This window comes from Suricata suricatta, chromosome 1 (assembly GCF_006229205.1).
Source record: "Suricata suricatta isolate VVHF042 chromosome 1, meerkat_22Aug2017_6uvM2_HiC, whole genome shotgun sequence".
In the NCBI taxonomy this organism is placed as follows: Eukaryota; Metazoa; Chordata; class Mammalia; order Carnivora; family Herpestidae; genus Suricata; species Suricata suricatta.
The window spans coordinates 155,603,225-155,622,322 of NC_043700.1; the positions used below are offsets into that span (position 1 = coordinate 155,603,225).

A 19,098-nucleotide genomic window follows, 5' to 3' on the forward strand; every position below is an offset into this window, starting at 1 on the left:
TGGGTCATAGGGGAGTTCTATTGATATTTTTTTTGAGGAACCTCCACACTGTTTTCCAGAGTGGCTGCACCAATTTCCATTCTCACCAGCAGTGTAGGAGGGTGCCCGTTTCTCCACATCCTCACCAGCATCTATAGTCTCTTGATTTGTCCATTTTAGCCACTCTGACTGGTGTGAGGTGGTATCTCAGTGTGGTTTTGATTTGTATTTCCCGGATGATGACTAACACTGAGCATTGTTTCATGTGCCTGCTGGCCATCTGGATGTCCTCTTTGGAGAAGTGTCTATTCATATCTTCTGCCCATTTCTTCACTGGATTATTCGTTTTTTGGGTGTGGAATTTGGTGAGTTCCTTGTAGATTTTGGATACTAGCCTTTTATCCGGTATGTCATTTGTGACTGTCTTTTCCCATTCTGTCGGTTGCCTATTAGTTTTTGTATTGTTTCCTTTGAAGTGCAGAAGCTTTTTATCTTGATGAGGTTCCAATAATTTATTTTTGCTCTGATTCCCTTGCCTTTGGGGATGTGTTGAGTAGGAAATTGCTGCGGTTGAGGTCAAGGAGGCTGTTTCCTGCTTTCTCCTCTAGGGTTTTTATGGTTTCCTGTCTCATGCTCAGGTCCTTCAGCCACTTTGAGTTTATTTTTGTGTATGGTGTAAGGAAGTGGTTTCGTTTCATTCTTCTGCATGTTGCTCTTCAGCTCTCCCAGCACCACCTGTTAAAGAGGCGGTCTTTTTTTCCATTGGATACTCTTTCCTGTTTTGTCAAAGATTAATTGGCCATACATTTATGGGTCCATTTCTGAGTTCTCGATTCTATTCCATTGGTCTATGTGTCTGTTTTTGTGCCAATACCGTACTGTCTTGATGATGACAGCCTTGTAGTAGAGGCTAAAGTCTGGGATTGTGATGCCTCCTGTTTTGGTTTTCTTCTTCAATATTACTTTGGCTCTTTGGGGTCTTTGTGGTTCCATATGAATTTTAGGATAGTCTGTTCTAGCTTTTAGCAGAATGCTGGTGCTATTTTTACTGCGATTGCATTGAATGTGTGTATTGCTTTGGGTAACAATGACATTTTAACAATGTTTATTCTTCCAATCCATGAGCATGGAATGTTTTTCCATTTCTTTGTGTCTTCTTCAATTCTTCCATAAGTTTTCTATAGTTTTCATTGTATAGGTCTCTTACATCTTTGGTTAGGTTTGTTCCTAGGTATTTTATGGTTTTATTCCTAGGTTTTATTTTATGGTTTTTCATGCAATTGTGAATGGGATCAGTTTTTAAAATTTCTCATTCTGTTGCTTCATTATTGGTGTATAAAAGTGCAACCTATTTCTGTATGTTGAATTTGTATCCTGTGACTTTGCTGAAATTCAAGGATCAGTTCTAGAAGGCTTCTGGTGGAGTCAGTTGGGTTTTCCATGTAGAGTATCCTGTCATCTGTGAAAAGGGACAGTTTGACTTCATCTTTGCAAACTCTGATGCCTTTTATTTCCTTTTGTTGTCTGATTGCTGACGCTAGAACTTCCAGCACTATGTTAAACTACAGTGGTGAGAGTGGACATCCCTATCGTGTTCCTGATCTTAGGGGGAAAGCTCTCAGTTTTTCCCCATTGAGGATGATATTAGCTGTGGGCTTTTCATAAATGGCTTTTACAATGTTTAAGTAAGTTCCTTCTATCTCGACTTTCTCAAGGATTTTTATTAAGGAAGGATGCTGCATTTTGTCATATGCTTTTTCTGCATCTATCGACAGGATCATATGATTTTTATCTTTTCTTTTGTTAATGTGATGCATCACATTGATGGATTTGTGAATATTGAGCCAGCCCTGTAACCCAGGAATGAATCCCACTTGATCATGGTGGTTAATTCTTTTTATGTGCTGTTGAATTCAATTTGCTAGTATCTTGTTGAGTATTTTTGCAATTGTATCCATTAAGTATATTTGCCTGTAGTTCTCTTTTTTTGTTGGGTTTCTGTCTGGTTTGGGAATCAAAGTGATGCTGGCTTCGTAGAATGAGTTTGGAAGTTTTCTTTCTATTTCTATTTTTGGAATAGCTTGAAAAGAATGGGTATTAACTCTGCTTTAAATGTCTGGTAGAATTCCCCAGGGAAGCCATCTGGCCCTGTGCTCTCATTCTTTGGGGAGATTTTTGATAACTGATTTGATCTCTTCACTGGATATGGGTCTGTTCAGATTTTCTGTCTCTTCCCTTTTGAATTTTGGTAGTGCATGTGTGTTTAGGAATTTGTCCATTTCTTCTAGATTGTCCATTTTGTTGGCATATAATATTTCATAGTAATCTCTGATGATTATATTATACATTCATGATTTTGTCTATTATACATTCATGATTTTATTATACATTCATGATTATATTATACATTCATGATTTTGTCTATTTGAGTATTCTCTCTTTTTTTTCTGAGGAGCTTGGCTAGAGGTTTATCAATTTTGTTTATTTTTTCAGAAAACCAACTCTTAGATTCATTGCTCTGTTCAACTTTTTTTTTTGATTCTATATTGTTTATTTCTGCCCTGATCTTTATTATTTCTCTTCTTCTGCTGGGATTGGGGTGCTCTTGCTGCTCCCCTTCTAGTTCCTTTAGGTGCTCTGTTAGATTTTGAGTTTGCGCTTTTTCTAGTTTGTTGAAATAGGCCTGGATTGCAATGAATTTTCCTCTTAGCACTGCCTTTGCTGCATCCCAGAGAGTTTGGATTATTGTACTTTCATTTTCATTTGTTTCCATATATTTTTAAATTTCTTCTCTAATTGCCTGATTGGCCCAATCATTCTTTAGTAGGGTGGTTTTTAACCTCCACATTTTTGGAGGTTTTCTAGACTTTTTCCTGTGATTGATTTCAAGTTTCATAGCATTATGATCTGAAAGTGTGCATGGTATAATCTCAATTCTTTTATACTTATGGAGGGCAGCGTTATGCCCCAGTATGTGATCTGTCTTGGAGAATGTGCCATGTGCACTCAAGAAGAGGTGAATTTCCCAGCTTCTGGATGCAGAGTTCAAATATATCTATCAATCCCATCAGTTCCAATGTGTCATTCAGGTCCATTGTTTCTTTAGTGATTTTTCTCTGGTTAATCTATCCATTGCTGTAAGTGGAGTATTAAAATCCCCTGCAATAAGCACACTCTTATCAATAAGATTGTTTCTGTTTGTGATTAATTGTTTTATGTATTTGGGTGTTCTCAAATTCAGTACATATATGTTTTAATTGTTAGCTCTTCCTGATGTAGAGACCCTTTAATTATTATATAATGTCCTTCTTCACCTTTTGTTACTACCTTTACTTTAAATTCCAGTTTGTCTGATATAGGAATGGCTACTCCAGCTTTCTTTTGACTTCCAGTCACATGATAGATATTTCTCCATCCCCTTACATTCTATCTGAAGGTGTCTTCAGGTCTAAAGTGAGTCTCCTGTAGACAGAAAATAGATGGATTTTGTTTTTTTTTTTATCCATTTTGCTACCCTGTGTTGTTTGATTGGAGCATTCAGTCCATTTACATTCAGTGTTATTTTTGAAAAATGTGGGTTTGGATTTATTGTGTTCTCTGTAGAGATCATGTTTGTAGTGATGTCTCTGGTACCTTGTGTTCTTTGCAACTTTTCCCTCATAGAGTCCGTCATAGGATTTCTTGTAGGGCTCTCAATTTTTGTTTATTTGGGAACACATTTATCTCTCCTTCTATTTTGAATGACAGGCTTGCTGGATAAAGGATCCTTGGATGCATATGTTTCCTGTTCATCACATTGAAGATTTCCTGCCATTCGTTTCTGGCCTACCAAGTTTCGTTAGATAGGTCTGTAACCACTCTGATAGGTTTCCCTTTGTATGTTAAGGCCCTTTTATCCCTAGCTGCTTTCAGAATTCCCTCTTTATCTTTATATTTTGCCGGGTTCACTATGATATGTCGTGCCGAAGGTCAATTCAAGTTATGTCTTAAGGGGGTTCTTTGCACCTCTTTAATTTCAATGGCTATTTCTTTTCCCAAATTCGGGAAGTTCTCAGCTATAATTTGATTAAGCACCCCTTCAGGACCTTTTTCTCTTTTCTTCTTCTATAGGAATTCCTATGAAATGGATATTGTTCGGTTTGATCATTTCACTCAGGTCTCAAATTCTCCTTTTGTGCTCCTATATCAATTTCTCTCTCTTTTTCTTGGCTTCCTCTTTTCCTATAACTGTGTCTTCTAATTCACCTATTCTTCTCTCTGCCTCTTCAATCTGTGCAGTGCACCTCCATTTTATTAGGAACCCCATTTATAGCCTTTTTTAAACTCATAACATATTCTTAAGGTACCCAGTCTTTGTATAAATAGCTTCTCTGATGTCTTCCATGCTTTCTTCAAGCCCTGCAATTAATTTTAAAAAGGCGAAAGATTTACGCAATCTGAAGAGAAGCCAGAGTGTGTCCCAGCAATTAATTTTATGACAATTGTTCTAAATTCTTGCTCCATTATGTTGCTTATATCTGTTTTGAGCAATTCTGTAGCTATGATTTCTTCCTGGAATTTCTTTAGAGGAGAGTTCTTCTGTTTTGTCATTTTGGCTAGCTTTCTGTCTCTAGTCACTTTTAAAAGCTTGTTATGCACTCTGCACCTGTGAGTATTGCTTTATTAAAGGAGACTCATTGATTGTCCAGGGCCTGTCCATTCAGGAAGTGTTCTTTTAATGTTGTCTCTTGGTTTCTCTTGTTGTGCCTTTGATTATTTTATTTCCCTACTCAGTGATATTTGGGACTCTCCACCTTGTGTACTTTGGCTTGTTTCTTGAGGTAGCCCTGAAAAGGAAAACAGACAGACAAACACACAGGGAACAAGAGCATGCAAACTCAGAGACAAATCAAACAAGGAAACCAAAAGGGGAAAGAAAGAGAAGAGAAGAGAAGAGGAGAGAAGAGAAGAGAAGGGAAGAAAAGGAAAAGGAAAAGAAAAAGAAAAAGAAAGAAAGGGGGGCAGAGGACAGAAACAGAAGTCAATGGACAGTCTAAAAGCATATAACCAGCCAAGAGGAGAGATAAGAATGAGATAAAGGAAAATATATCTGGATGGCAAAAAAAAAAAAAAAAAAAAGAAAGAAAGAAAAGAAAAAGGCGCTCTCCCCCATGGATGGGCATGGGCATGGCTTGGTGTAGGTAGGTCTCGGGGGCTGCTCTGGGAGGCCCTGCTTTGGTAGTTGCCTGGAGAAGAATGGTGGTGCCCCAAGCTCCACTGGAACCAAGCATTGCAAGCTGCTCTTTTGAGTCTGATCTCTCTGTGCCGCAGGTGAACCAAGTTGTATTTTCCAAGCTTTGCCTTGATTCCAAATCCTAGTCCATGCACTTTAATGCTACCACTGAGATGAGATGCACTTGCATTGACAGCCAGCTTCCCAGCCAGCGTCACGGAGGGCGGTGGGGGCATCTCTCCTGGTGCCACCTGGAATGGGCACCGCTGCTGCTGAGCCCAAGAAAGAATTCACCAGCTAGATGGGACGGATATCTCTTCCCATGCCCAGTGGTTATATATGGGGTGATAATATCTCTCTCTTCATTCAGGGGCGAATCTTTTATTTCTTCTCTAGAGACAGTTCTTTGAGTGTTTTCAGTCTCTCTTTCTCTCCCTTGTCTCTCCAGGGCTCTGTGCACTCTCCCTGTGTTGGGCTGGGCCTCTCCCCCTCTGCACCCCTGGGGCCTGGCCCATTTTTTAATTTCCCCAGTTCGCACTCACTCACTCAGGCATCTTTGAGGTTGTCTTCCTTCTGGAGTCTGTGTGTTCTCCTCCCACTCTTGCAGATCAGAGTATTGTCACTTCAGTCCTTCTCAGTTTGATAGGTCTGGGCGGCGAAGACTACAGAGCTCCCTACTTCTCCGCCATCTTGCTCTCCATTAAGAGGGCTACTTTATAAACAGTTCTTTTTTCCTCATTTACTTCTATGGAAGTCAAATATACCATACCACAAATTTCACTTCAAACATAGTCTTAGATACATGTGCGCTATTTATTAGATGAATTTGTTAGGCTTTTCTGTAAGGAGAAAACACTAAGGCAGAAAAGCTCTTTCGGGGTGGAGAGGAAAAATAGAAGGAAGTGAAATGGGGGTGGGGGGGACCAAATGTTATGTGCCTCGCAAGTTTACTCAGCAAGACAAAACCAGATGGGGACATACATGTTTTAGGGTCTAGGTGTAGTTTAGGTAGGTTTAGTTTAGAAAGGCAAAGTGTTGCATTTCATCTTGGGTCCTCTGGAAAGAGGAAGTATGTTTTGATATCCATAATTCCTCTTTACATAAGTCAAGTTTGTATCTTTAAACTTGAATTCTGAAATTACACGTGTAAACCACAATGAGGGTATTAAAAATGGTTACTATTCTGTTCCACTCATTTATAAATTTTTAACCTCTTTGTAAAAAAATAAAATAGGTCTATATAATTCCTAAATCTTTTCTAGCTCTAAAACTTTCTCCTACTTTGGGGTGCCTGGGTGGCTCAGTCAATTGAGTGTCTGACTTCAGCTCAGGTCATGATCTTGTGGTTCATGGGTTCAAGCTCTGCATGGGGCTCTGTGCTGACAGCGCAGAGCCTGGAGCCTGCTTTGGATTCCCTGTGTCCTTTTTCTCTGCCCCTCACCTGCTCATGCTCTGTCTCTCTCTCTCCAAAATAAACATTAACAAAATTTTTAAAAATTTCCACTTGTAACATGGATGTTTTACTTTTCTAGAAAAGTGGGAGATAGATCCCGCTGAGTTGGCATTTGTGAAGGAGATTGGAAGCGGTCAGTTTGGGGTAGTCCATTTAGGGCAATGGCGAGCACACATCCAAGTAGCCATTAAGGCCATCAGCGAAGGCGCCATGTCTGAAGAGGACTTCATTGAAGAGGCTAAAGTGATGACGTAAGTATAAGCAACACGCAGATAAGTTTCGTGCAACATTCTGGTGTCATGCAAAGAACATGAATTTTGCAGTAGTCACACCTGGATTTGTGTCACAACTCTGCCCAAGCTACTTGCATGACCTGGGCAAATTATTTGATCTCTGTGTGACCTGGGTGAGTTACTTCACCTTTCCAAGCCTCAGTTTCTTCACCTGTAAAATGGGGATAATAATACCTTCATTGCTGCATCAACCTGTGAATTAAATGAGATCATCCACCAAAGTGACAAATCTTTATATGACTTTTTTCTTTTTCTTTTTTGCTTTTCCTGGAAGTGAAAATGCTGATTTTGTCTAAATAATAATATAAGGATATTTGCTGTCAGGGGATTTAAGAATCCTGAGCTCTAAAAGAAATGACTCTTTGTGGCCCACTGGATGCTGTTCCTGACTTCTGTGATTTCCAGATCAACATTTTGACTCAGTTGAATATGTGGCTGTCGTTTATGTCTGTAATCTGGGTTGGATCAGGACTAGCCAGTAATTTGGTACAAACCAAACCAATCAACTTTCTTTAAGTGTTTGTTCAACAGATGGTATCACCTAGATTCTGTTCTCCAAAGCAATTTAGTTCTGCTCTAAACTTGCAGACCTCAATTGAAAACAAACACACACACAAACAAACAAACAAACAATCCGAGAGACCAGAATTGATAACTGGACCCATTCTCCTTTAAAGGCAGACCAATGCTGTCTCTTGGGGCTCTCAACCCATATGCCAAGTGTCCTATCAAAATATTCTTCCAATCCACTTATAATAAGATGAATTTCAGGAGAAGTTATGTTAAACACAGTTTTCCAGTGATGTCAGCTTCCCAAAGATGATTTCGTGCCCCTAGATTACTCCAGGAAGGTATCCATCCAGCCTGTGTTCCCTAATACCATCTGCATCAGACCCTAGTTTTCCTATATCTAAAGGAGAGACAAAACATTATATTCCTCTATGTTGATTAGATAGGCGTGATAAGAAAGGCTGGGAGACATATGGTTCAGGGGAAGTTGAAGCGATACTGGAATTCCTAGGAAACGAAAGAATTAGAGCTGTCCAAAGTCATGATGAGATGATTCTTGAACAGTTCAAGCCTCACTGGGTGTCTGGGGTTGAGGTTTCTGGGGATGATGTCTTGAGGACAGTGGAAGACGCATGGAGTGTTGGAAATAAAAATAGCTCCAAGAAGTTATGGAAGCCGGAATGAAGCCGAGGGTTTATTTTTAAGTCAGTTCGGATGAACATAATGTATTCTTGGGTTTGGACACAGTTGATTTTTTCCTGATTTTTTGAAAGTGAGGCAGAAAAATGTCCTTTTAACATCCTGTTGCAAATACATTCATCTTTAAAAAATTACATACCGACACACATTGAGTTCTATCTGCATAGCATACCCATCTTGGTAATATAGTATTACCTCCTTTTTGCAAGTGTGTAGTTTAAATGTCACCTCCTCCAAGATGTCTTCCCTACCGTATTTGATTGGCATACCCACTCCCAAATGCTTTCTATTGCATTATCTGTGTTAGTTCATCAGTATATTTGTCACTGCTCCAGTGGTCTTGCTAAGCAAACACCTTGTAATGTTTCAGTTCTCAGATGTTTATATGTGGGCATTGGGGTGGTGGTTTTTTCAGACAAATCAATATTCTATTTCAAGAATGACTTTCCTGCCACTATCCTTTATGCATGTAAATTGCATACCTTAACTGAAAGTACACTTTATGAATTAGAAAGATAAATCAGACAAAATATACATATTTAAGATATATATATCTACAGGTTAAAATCATATATAGATTCTCTGAATGCCTATTTTCCACTGACTGGATGTGTTTTTGCATGCTACTTCTCTGGTAATATATCAATTAATCACTCATATACATTATTTTAAGGTAAATAATCTCCCAAAGTCATTGATTTTTATTTTACCTTTATAAATGAAAAGAGGTAACACTTCAAGTTATTTTTGAATAACAGAGAAATTGACTTGTTATGCATCTTCTAAAATTATAAACCTTAACTTAAATATTATTTTGTATGACTGAATGCTACACTCTAGAAGAAACAAGAAACTCTGAAGTTTAGATGACTAAGGAATTCTATACTATACACATTATAATCGGCAACTGTCAAGGATGTGTGTGTGTGTGTGTGTGTGTGTGTGTGTGTGTGTGTGAGATTGGATTGCTCAATACAGAGCAGGGTTTCATGTTGGTAGGTATTTTTCAGTTTCCAACTTTGTCTTAAATTTTCTTCTTTAAATGTCTGGATTCTTTATAGTTTAATTTTTTTTTCGTTTTTTGCTTTTTTTTTTTTTTTTAATGCACCAATCACTGTTTCCTCCTCCCTTCTGTCTGTCTAGAATCTTTGTCTGAGCAGCTGCAGTTAGAAAAGTTTAAACATTAGGAACAGGAACTCTGTGAAGACCTAAGCAAGGAGAAGTAGCAATGAGGAAGCAAGAGGCTTACAGGATGGAAAGCATAAAAAAAACCAGAATATGGAGCCTGTAATATTCTGTAGGGACTTGGGAACCACCACTTGAACTCTTGACCGCACTGATTCAGCACGCACGGCGGAAAGGAACCTTCTAAGCTCTCTGTGGTTGGGTGTTTATCGTGTCTCCACATTGAACATAATGCAGAGTTGGTACATTTCACCAACGGAGGCGAAGCACTTCACACGGCGAAAACGAATCTGCTCACGGGTGCGTGCTTTTCCTCAACAGGAAATTATCGCACTCGAGGCTCGTCCAGCTGTACGGAGTGTGCGTTCAGCAGAAGCCCCTGTACATCGTGACGGAGTTCATGGAGAACGGCTGCCTGCTGAGCTACCTCCGAGAGAGAAGGGGGGCGCTGCGGAAGGACATGCTACTGAGCATGTGCGAGGACGTCTGCGAGGGAATGGAGTACCTGGAGAGGAACTGCTTTATTCATAGGGATTTAGTGAGTACCATGCGAGCTCCCCGGGTTTTTATGGGTTGCATTTCAGAAGAACAGGACCATCGAGGACTTTTAATGTTTAATTTTATGTATTTATCTTTATTTATTTATTTAGAGAGAGAAAACATCAGTGGGGATGGGGCAGAGAGAGAGGGAGAGAGAATCCCAAGTAGATTCCAAGCTGTCAGCCCCTACTGCCATGCGTGGCTTGAACCGATGAACCCTGAGATCATGACCGGAGCCAAAACCAAAAGTTGGATGCTTCACCAACTGAGCCACCCAGGCGCTCCCAAGGACTTTCAATATTTTAAATAAAATACCTTTGGCTTCATTTCTAAGCATGTTCCTGTTCATGTAATTCTCTGGACAGGTGGCTTTATTATTTTTTTTAAATAGTTTATTGCCAAGTTGGTTTCCATATAACACTCAGTGCTCTTCCCCACAAGTGCCCTCCTCCATGAACATCACCGCCTTTCCCCCTTCCCCTTCCTCTTCAGCCCTCAGTTTGTTTTCAGTATTCAATTTGCCTCCCTCCCCCTAACATTTTACTCCCTTCCCCTCCCTATGGTCCTCTGTTAGGTTTCTCCTATTAGACCTGTGAGTGAGAACATATGGTATCTCTCCTTCTCTGCCTGACTTATTTCACTTAGCATGACACCCTTTTAGTTACCCATTAATGCTGTAGCCAAGTAAGGTGTTGCTCTAAATATACCCCAAACTAATGAACGGCCACATGAATCAACCAACCAAAATGAATTTACTTTTATTTCCTGTCGCCTTCGCTGTCTTCTTCCGTTACTTCCACTTTTCTTCCTTTCAACCAATGATCAAATACGGATTGAATGTCAGCATATGCCAAGCACCCGGCGGGGCACTGGAGATGGAGCAGTGAAGAACAGGGATGGAAGTGTTCCCGGGTGGAGGTGGTTTGGTTGCAGCGGTATCACAGTGGCATTCCTGGCACTACTGAGGACTAGAAATGCCAAATCATGTCATTGTGTAATACTCAGAACGTTACATCCTTAAAAAGTAAATAAATAAAGATAAAGCTTGTCTTGCCCCAAGTGCTAATAGCGCTGCCTTCCTGCCTTGCTGCCTTGCCTGGAAAAACATTTCGTATCCACTCCATATTTATTCATGATGTTCATACTGTTCCTTCTCTGTCTTTCCATGTCTCGTTTCTAAGTCCAAAAATTAACTCCAGTGAGAACTTGAGAATCTGTGAGATGTCCCTGAGATCGTCGCCTAGACATATTCCTGAACTCCCACTGCCCACGACCAGGGTGACTTTATTATCCATCATTCAGGCTAGAGCTTTTTGGGGAGGGAAAGAAGGCATAATTTATTGGCCTTAGCCCACTTATTGCTAGCCTTACAGGTGACTTAGAATTCTCAAGGCATTTATTATTTACCACTTCCTATTTACACTGTTATATAACTATTGGATTCTAAATTCCTTGCTATCAAGACCTAGGCTTCTGAGCTGCGGCCTTGTGATGGGAATACTGGTTGCAGAACAATGTTCTCGGATTTAGCTGTGCCCAGTTACCTGGGACCTTCTAAAACATCACAATACCTGGGCCACGCCCCAGACCAATTAAATCAGAATCTCTGGGGGTAGAATCTAGCCATAAATGTTTTTTGAAAATGTCCCTGGTGAGTTCAAACATGTAGCTGTGATTCACAACCACTGCTCTAGAGCTAGACTGCCGCTGTTAAGATCTCGCCTTTGTTTCTCTCTAGCTGTGATGTTGGGCAAGCAAGTTAACTAGCACAGTGGTGTTAATGACAGCGCCTTTCTCCTCTGGGCTTGTTGGGAGAATTACATGAGGTAATGTGTGTAAGTGCTTACACCTGCTCCCAGCATAGAGCACACTCAGCGACGCTAACTATTGCTATACTATTGCTAGTCCATAGCTACATTATCGTTCTGTATCCCTCATGGCACTTTCCCCCATCTTCAGTACTAGTAGCTATTGAGCGAATTTTTGAATGAATGGATATGGCATGAATTCCACCTAGCTTGCTTTCCTAGTCTCTGCAGGTGGTCTTTTCTGACAGGGATTAGAATTCAAAACTCAGGTGGTGATGGTTCTGCTCATTCTGTCTGTTCTAAGAGGTTTCTCTCAGGTCCTCCTGTCCTTGGTTTCTTCCTTGATGGGTTTCTTTTGTACTCTATTTTAGTTCCCTTCATGCCGCTTACAATGTATCCGCTAACCAAGAGTCTTTTTTCTGTCAAGGGCTCACCTTGTGGTTTGGCTTTGAGACCCTTGCTAGTATATGTAAAAAAATCTTCCAGACTGACTCCTCCTAGCTTGCCATGGTTAGTTCCTTGCTTTAGTTTTTGCGCTACCTGACCCATAGGCGAGCTTAAAAGAGAAAAAAAAATTAATCAAATTCTTGATTTACATGAGGCTAAATAACCAAATCAATGATTTTCTCTGACTAAGCTCTCTGGAAAGTGGATTATTTTGGTATCAAATACATTATCTCTGCATTATTTAAAAATGCACACTAAAGAATGAAATCTGACCATTTGTAACTATGGGGATGGAACTAGAGGGTATCTTGCTAAGTGAAATTAGAGAAATATATGACTTCACTTATATGAAGACTTTAAGATACAAAACAGATAAACATAAGGGAAGGGAAGCAAAAATAATATAAAAACAGGGAGGGGACAAAAACGTAAGAGACTCTTAAATATGGAGAACAAACAGAGGGTTACTGGAGGGGTCATGGGAGGGGGGATGGGCTAAATGGGTAAGGGGCCTTAAGGAATCTACTCCTGAAATCATTGTTGCACTATATGCTAACTGACTTGGATGTAAATTTAAAAACATTAATAAAAATGCACACTAATATTAATGCCAGGATTCATAGTTTAACATTTCTTTGATTTAGTCTTCCTCTTTATCAAAGATACTTCTTGAGAATGTTTAAAAACTTTTAAAAGAAAAAATATTAAAATTTCTTTTTCTTTTTTTTTGTTATTTCTTTGAAGAATCATTAAGATCCATCATGTGAGGGCATATATATTGAGTCATATGTGGCACTGACAAATGTCACCATAAAAATAAAATGACTGCTCATATAGAGAAGTAGTGTGGGGGTCTAAATAAACTAAGGAAAGGAGGCTACAATCTCTTGAAAGAAAAACTGCATTCAAATTTGGATTCCTTTCTTGTTTTTACAGGCAGCAAGGAATTGTTTGGTCAGTGCTGCAAGTATAGTAAAAATATCGGACTTTGGAATGACAAGGTACAAGATATATGTTTTGTTTGTTTGTTTAACTCATAAGGGGGAATCTTACATCTGGCTACTGACAAACTGAAGATGTTAATAGCATTTTTTTTTCCTGTGAGGAAAGTATTGATGTGGTTGTTTGGCCTGTTGCTATGCTTTGAATTTTAGGACATAAACCAATTTTAGCTGTGAGTTAAATAAATATTTTGGACTATCCTTCTGATACTTTTTCAGGTCATTTCCGCCATATCTTAAAATTTATAATATTTCTCAATCTACTCTCCATCATAAAAAGGTTAAGAAAAAAAGCTTTTCCAATGTATGCATATTTCTGAAAGAAAAAAAAAGAATAAATTGGTTTAGCTCTGATTTATCTGTGTCATCATCATGCATTTTTTTTTAGCTTATTTATTTTTTGAGAGAGAAAGAGGGGAGGGACGAGAGAGAGGGAGCAGCACAGAGCCTGATGCGGGACTTGAATTCATGAACTCTGAGATCAGGACCTGCCCTGAAATCAAGAGTCAGATTCTTCAACGACTGAGCCACCCAGGCACCCCCATCATGTATTTATTTCACCCAATGTAGTAGTTGACTTTAAGACTACAACCCAAATGTAGAAAATCTAAACTTATTTTCTTCACCTCAATGCAATCTATATTGTGAGCCCCCTTTCCTTCAGGTTGCTAAAAACATAGTCCCCGTGAATGCAGAATTTCCCTCTGATTCACTTCAAGGTCAAATTCAAATTCAGTATGTTTCATGGGGCCACATACCAGAGACGGCATGTCTGGTCCTTGTTGTTGTCCACTGACACTGGTGTCCTGTTTTGTCCTTGGCTGGACATCTGCACAGGTGCCTGCCGATTCATCCCGAATTCCTCTCTGCAAGATGCTGTCCTACTGGCACTCTCCAAGACTAGAAACCCCCCTGGAGTATCTTTCCAAGGCCCTATTTACCCAAGCACATCCACAGCTACTTATTTTCTGGAATCTTTTTGCTTTTCCTGGGGCTTGATCTGGGGTAGAGGCCTAGGCCCTGCTTTGCTCTTGAATCCCACCAACCTATTGTGGGAAGTGGGGCCTTTTCCCCCGCCGTGTGGCCCAGGCAGCCCTTGTGGGGTACAGGGTACAGGGCCCTGCCTCTGCCAACCACTAATGTCTAATACACCTTCCCTTTCCCTCTATTCTCTCCCACCTCCAAGCTGCAGGGTCATTTTCTAGAGGGATGGGTGGTGGTGGTGCTGGTGGCGGTGAGATGTCACTCTTATTTACGAGCCATTCTCCCAGGTATCTTGTTTACAACTCATTCCTTCACCTTCGCTAGAAAGCTTAGACCTTTGAAACTCCAAAGCTATGAAAAATGGCTCTTCCCCTTTTGATTTCTATTAGCCACTCTTCCTCTTAGTAGAATGACTTCTGAGTCATTAAAAGTGGGATGAAGTAGGGCATGTGGGGGAAACAGAGAGTGTGAAGAAGCACTAATAAATAATTCAAAAATACTCTACTGCACATGCCAGGGAATACACAGCACAACTCAGTTATCTTCTTTTCTCTCCAGATTCCCATACTTGGAAATTCCAGCCTACGATTCTCAAAAAAGAGAGAAGTTTAATATTTTTGTAGTTTTTAAAGGAGGTGTTAGTTATTACTGATTTCATAAAGGGTCATTTTAATGCATTGGAGATTTTTTACATTAGATGTATTATATTTAATATTTTTATTCCCCCTTCTCTGCCTCATAAAACATATATGTATGAGAAAAGAAAATAAGGCACCTGATCTTGAATTTGTTTTTTGCCTTACTTATTTATTATTTTTAATGTTTATTTACTTTTTGAGAGAGGGGGAGACACAGAATCTGAAACAGGCTCTAGGCTCTGCACTAGCAGCACAGAGCCTGATATGGGGCTTGAACCCACGAACCATGAGATCATGACCTGAGCCGGAGTTGGACACTTAGTTGACTGAGCCACCCAGGCACTCCTATTTTTTAATTTTCTTTTTATAACCTTGGTTGTTAGAGCATCAGCACACTCCTTTGCAGAATTAAGAATTCATTGTAACTAAGGTCATCAGTGCATTACCAATTTTGGATTAAAGAATTGCTCTGGTTTTCTGAAACCCAAACAATATAAACAGAATTGAGGCTTGGTTTGGGGAGGAATCACTGTATCTGATACTTTCCCACTTCAGTAAACAATAGAAGGTATATGGAATATTTCTGGGGTAATACACTTTCTCTTTTAGAACTTGAAGTAGACTAAGGGGGTTGAACTAAGCTGTACTTGGAGGTATTTAGCACAAGGTGCTTTGAATCTCATAACCTTAGGTACGTTTTGGATGATGAATATATCAGTTCATCTGGTGCCAAGTTCCCAATCAAGTGGTCCCCTCCCGAAGTTTTCCATTTCAACAAGTACAGCAGCAAATCTGACGTGTGGTCTTTTGGTGAGTAAATTTGATATTCATTTGATGACGACTGATTGAATAAAAGGCTAGTCTTTTTTAAGGTTTGATTTTTTAATATGATCTGGCATTTGAGAAAAATCTTCTTGCAACAATGCTTCTGTCTTAGGTGTTCATCCAGGCTGTCTTTGGTGACTTCTGTCACATACCTTCTTACAGAAGTCTACCTTTTGTATCTTTTCTTTTCCCACTGAGCACTTGCTATAAAACTATAACAAAGAGCCTACTGATCTAGAAAACAAACTCAGCCAACATTTCTACACCACAGAGACTTGCAAGGAAAATAAATCTTAAGGTGTCACTGAATTTTGAGTGTAATGAATACACTTCATTGTCTGACTACCTAAGCAACACCACCTCATTTACTCCATTACCTTCAAATTTCATGGAATTTAGATGTTGGCCTCCTTGGGAACTGTCAACCGGAGTTGATATTGTGTAATGTTCTTCATTGAAAAGGAGACACAGTAGACCCCTGTCCAGTGGAGTTTGTTCTTCAAGTTGATTCTCAAAAAGTGGCAACGGATGTGCAATAAGCTGTCTATTCTCTTTAGCCCAGACCTCTCCAGATGGCTTCTTGGGTTTGGAGAGACCTCTGCAGCCTCAGAAGGGGGTGAATTTTATTGTCTGCATAAGGTTAAGCTTCCATCATTGATCTCTTTAGCGCTCCACTGACTGGTGGTAGTCATGGCAGGGGACATTTTAAGCTCTGCGGGAGAGCAGTTACGTTGTGAGATTAATGGATAGAAACACAACGACCTTGTCAAGAGGTTGCAGAACAGTTAGAATTTCTCAGCTTTACCTGACCGCTTGTTTCTGCTTCCCACTGGATGGTGAGCTTCTTGAGCACATAAACTGGTCTCTTTCTTAGAATCCTCTGGCTCTAGCATACTCCTGGCCTCTAATCAATACATAATACATATTCTTGGAATAAGTGAATAATTAAATGAAATCCAAATAAGAGCATTGAAGGAGTTTCACTAATCAATCGATCGATCAATGATTATAGAATATCTGCTTATGTACCAAGCCCCTGCTAGATATTTGGGTCTACCCAGCAGCCTAATCTTTCAGTGGGAGGAAGGGAACATGTGCCAGCTGCTGGCTGGGAAACTCTTGGCCTTAGCAGGCAGCAGAGGCTCACACAATTCTGTCATTTTCTATGGAATGGCAGAGAGGCTTGTTGATTTCAGGGCGTGAAGACAGGAGCATACTTAGAAACAAAAATGCTGGCAGCACTTGCTTTCACTAGGGAGGTGGTCAAGACCACTGGAAAGAAAGGCATTGTTTTCACTTGGGATATTTTCAGATTATAGGCCTATTCAAACACTCAGCTCCACATGGTCTGATTCCTAGACAGAACCGGTCTCCTTCTGGATGATTGTCATTCAAAGGCTGAAAAGAGGAAAAGGAGGCTCTGGGGTTTGAAACAGTTCTTGCAGTTTCAAGCAACCTCTTGTTTACATGTGTTTTATGTGTAGGAGTCTTGATGTGGGAAGTTTTTACGGAAGGAAAAATGCCTTTTGAGAATAAGTCAAATTTGCAAGTTGTGGAAGCCATTTCCAAAGGCTTCAGGCTCTACCGTCCTCAGCTGGCGCCGATGTCCATATACGAAGTCATGTACAGCTGCTGGCACGAGGTGAGTGTCCCCCGCTTTCCTACAGGTGGGCATTGCCAGCACCTGAGAACAGACCTGAGTGTCAGAGCGTTACCTCAGGACTCCAGCATGCGGGATGAGGGGTTGTTTCCTGATAATGGTCGCTAAGAGCCAGAAGTACTTTTTTTTTAATGAAAAAAAATTTTAATGCTTATTTATTTTTTGAGAGAGAGAGCGAGCAAGCAGGATCAGGGGAGGGACAGAGAGATGGAGGGAGACACAGAATCCCAACTGTCAGCACAGAGCCCAAGGCGGGCGTGAACTCACCGAGTACAAGGTCATGACCTGAGCAAAAGTTGGGCGCTTAATAGACTGAACCCCCCCCAGGCACAGAAGTACTATTTCTATCTGAAACTACCACTACAAGACCATTTATCCATTCTGTTTTTAGCAACAGCCCTTCATCTGAGGAATTCAGCACATTTTTTGAGTCTTATTTTTCTCAGATTAGTTTTTGCTGAAACTCTTGATTCTAGAACCTAAGTGATGAGGTATTTTACTCCTTTAAGAACTGGTGGGTGGAAACTGACGGTAGAATCAGGTTTGGTAGACTTCCACATTGAAAGAGAGGGAGGGTGTTTTTATTTACTTCGCTCTCCTGTAATTTGTCTTGCTCTCCCCAGGCTGACAGTAACGGGTTTCATCTCTTTTTTGGCACTCAAGACTCCGGATAGAGAGATTAAACCAGAATAGGATTCAAGACAGAAAGTGTGTCAGGAGCTTCTACTCAGGAAATTCTCTCTGGGGGGGTGAGCGGTGGGGGTCCAGTTTTTCTTTTTCTTAGAATGCCGAGCTTAAAAATAAACAAGCATGTTCTGTCTTTTCTGGGGACAGACTCAGCACACCCGTCTCCTTCCTATCAGAATCCCCTGTGATTTTTTTCAGCTTTCTCTCTCCAGCTGACAGGGTTAGTCCAGAAAAACCACAGCCGAACGAGGCGTTTTCTCCTGGCTGAAAAAGAAATCTTTTGCTTCACAACCACGATCACTGAAAACTTCAGTATTTCAAGAGCCATGTAGTTGTTCACATTCCAGAGATGTAAAATAATTTTATAAAGATCCTTAATGTGTGAAAATTCTATGCATATGATGAACGGTTCTGCAAGGAATCTTGGGACACCTAGGAAAATGTCAAATAAGCTGTTAGTAGCAAATGGCTGGTTTAAGAGCTTCTCTGAAATAACAGTGTAAATAGCTCGGAAGCATATATCAGACGTGGAGCAATGTATGTGTACATGTGCGTAAAATGTAACATTTATTGAGATTTTATTTATCTGTGGAGAGGAAACAGGAGAGTAAATCGGAGGCTGACAGGACTGAGTAAATGATGTCAGTCTCAAATTGTAATCAGAACATGGATAAAAACAATGTTTTTGGTTATGCTGATTTATTTGTTTGCAAAAGATGATTTACCTACAACTTTTTAAGGTAATCTAAATACCCTAAGTGCTTAGGTCCCTTTATATTCAAATGTGATTATGTCAGTACTGATACACACACACCCACACACACCAATATACACATATTGTTTCATGTTCGTCTCCTCAAGTAGCTCCACAAATTATTCCTGGACCTCCAGGAGAACTTGAACATGAACATGGGCTTCCAGAGCCTACTGCTCGGCCCTTTTTATTGATGCCATCTCTTTACAAAGCACTAAGAGTTGGGTCTCCGCGTGACCCCGGCTACCAGCGATCTTTCTGAGACTGTGGCTACCATGAGTAGTTCTGTTTCCCATGGATCTCAAAAGATGCCAACAGTGTCATCTTTTCTTCTTCCTGGAGCCAAAGCCAAACCACATCCCATGGTAAAATAGGAAAAATGTTCCAGTCCTTGTCTCCATGACCATGGGTTTTGTTGACTGA

General features: G+C 40.2%; 1 protein-coding gene across 3 annotated transcripts in view; it reads left to right on the plus strand.

The window, feature by feature from the left end:
- Positions 1 to 19,098, plus strand: part of TXK (TXK tyrosine kinase) — a 70,353-nt gene that overhangs the window by 48,128 nt on the left and 3,127 nt on the right. For all 3 annotated transcript variants that reach the window (XM_029946118.1, XM_029946136.1, XM_029946128.1), the window contains 5 exons: positions 6,724 to 6,895; positions 9,653 to 9,869; positions 13,063 to 13,127; positions 15,441 to 15,559; positions 17,059 to 17,216. In XM_029946118.1, coding sequence (XP_029801978.1) covers positions 6,724 to 6,895; positions 9,653 to 9,869; positions 13,063 to 13,127; positions 15,441 to 15,559; positions 17,059 to 17,216 — 731 coding nt within the window. The remainder of the gene's footprint in view (positions 1 to 6,723; positions 6,896 to 9,652; positions 9,870 to 13,062; positions 13,128 to 15,440; positions 15,560 to 17,058; positions 17,217 to 19,098) is intronic.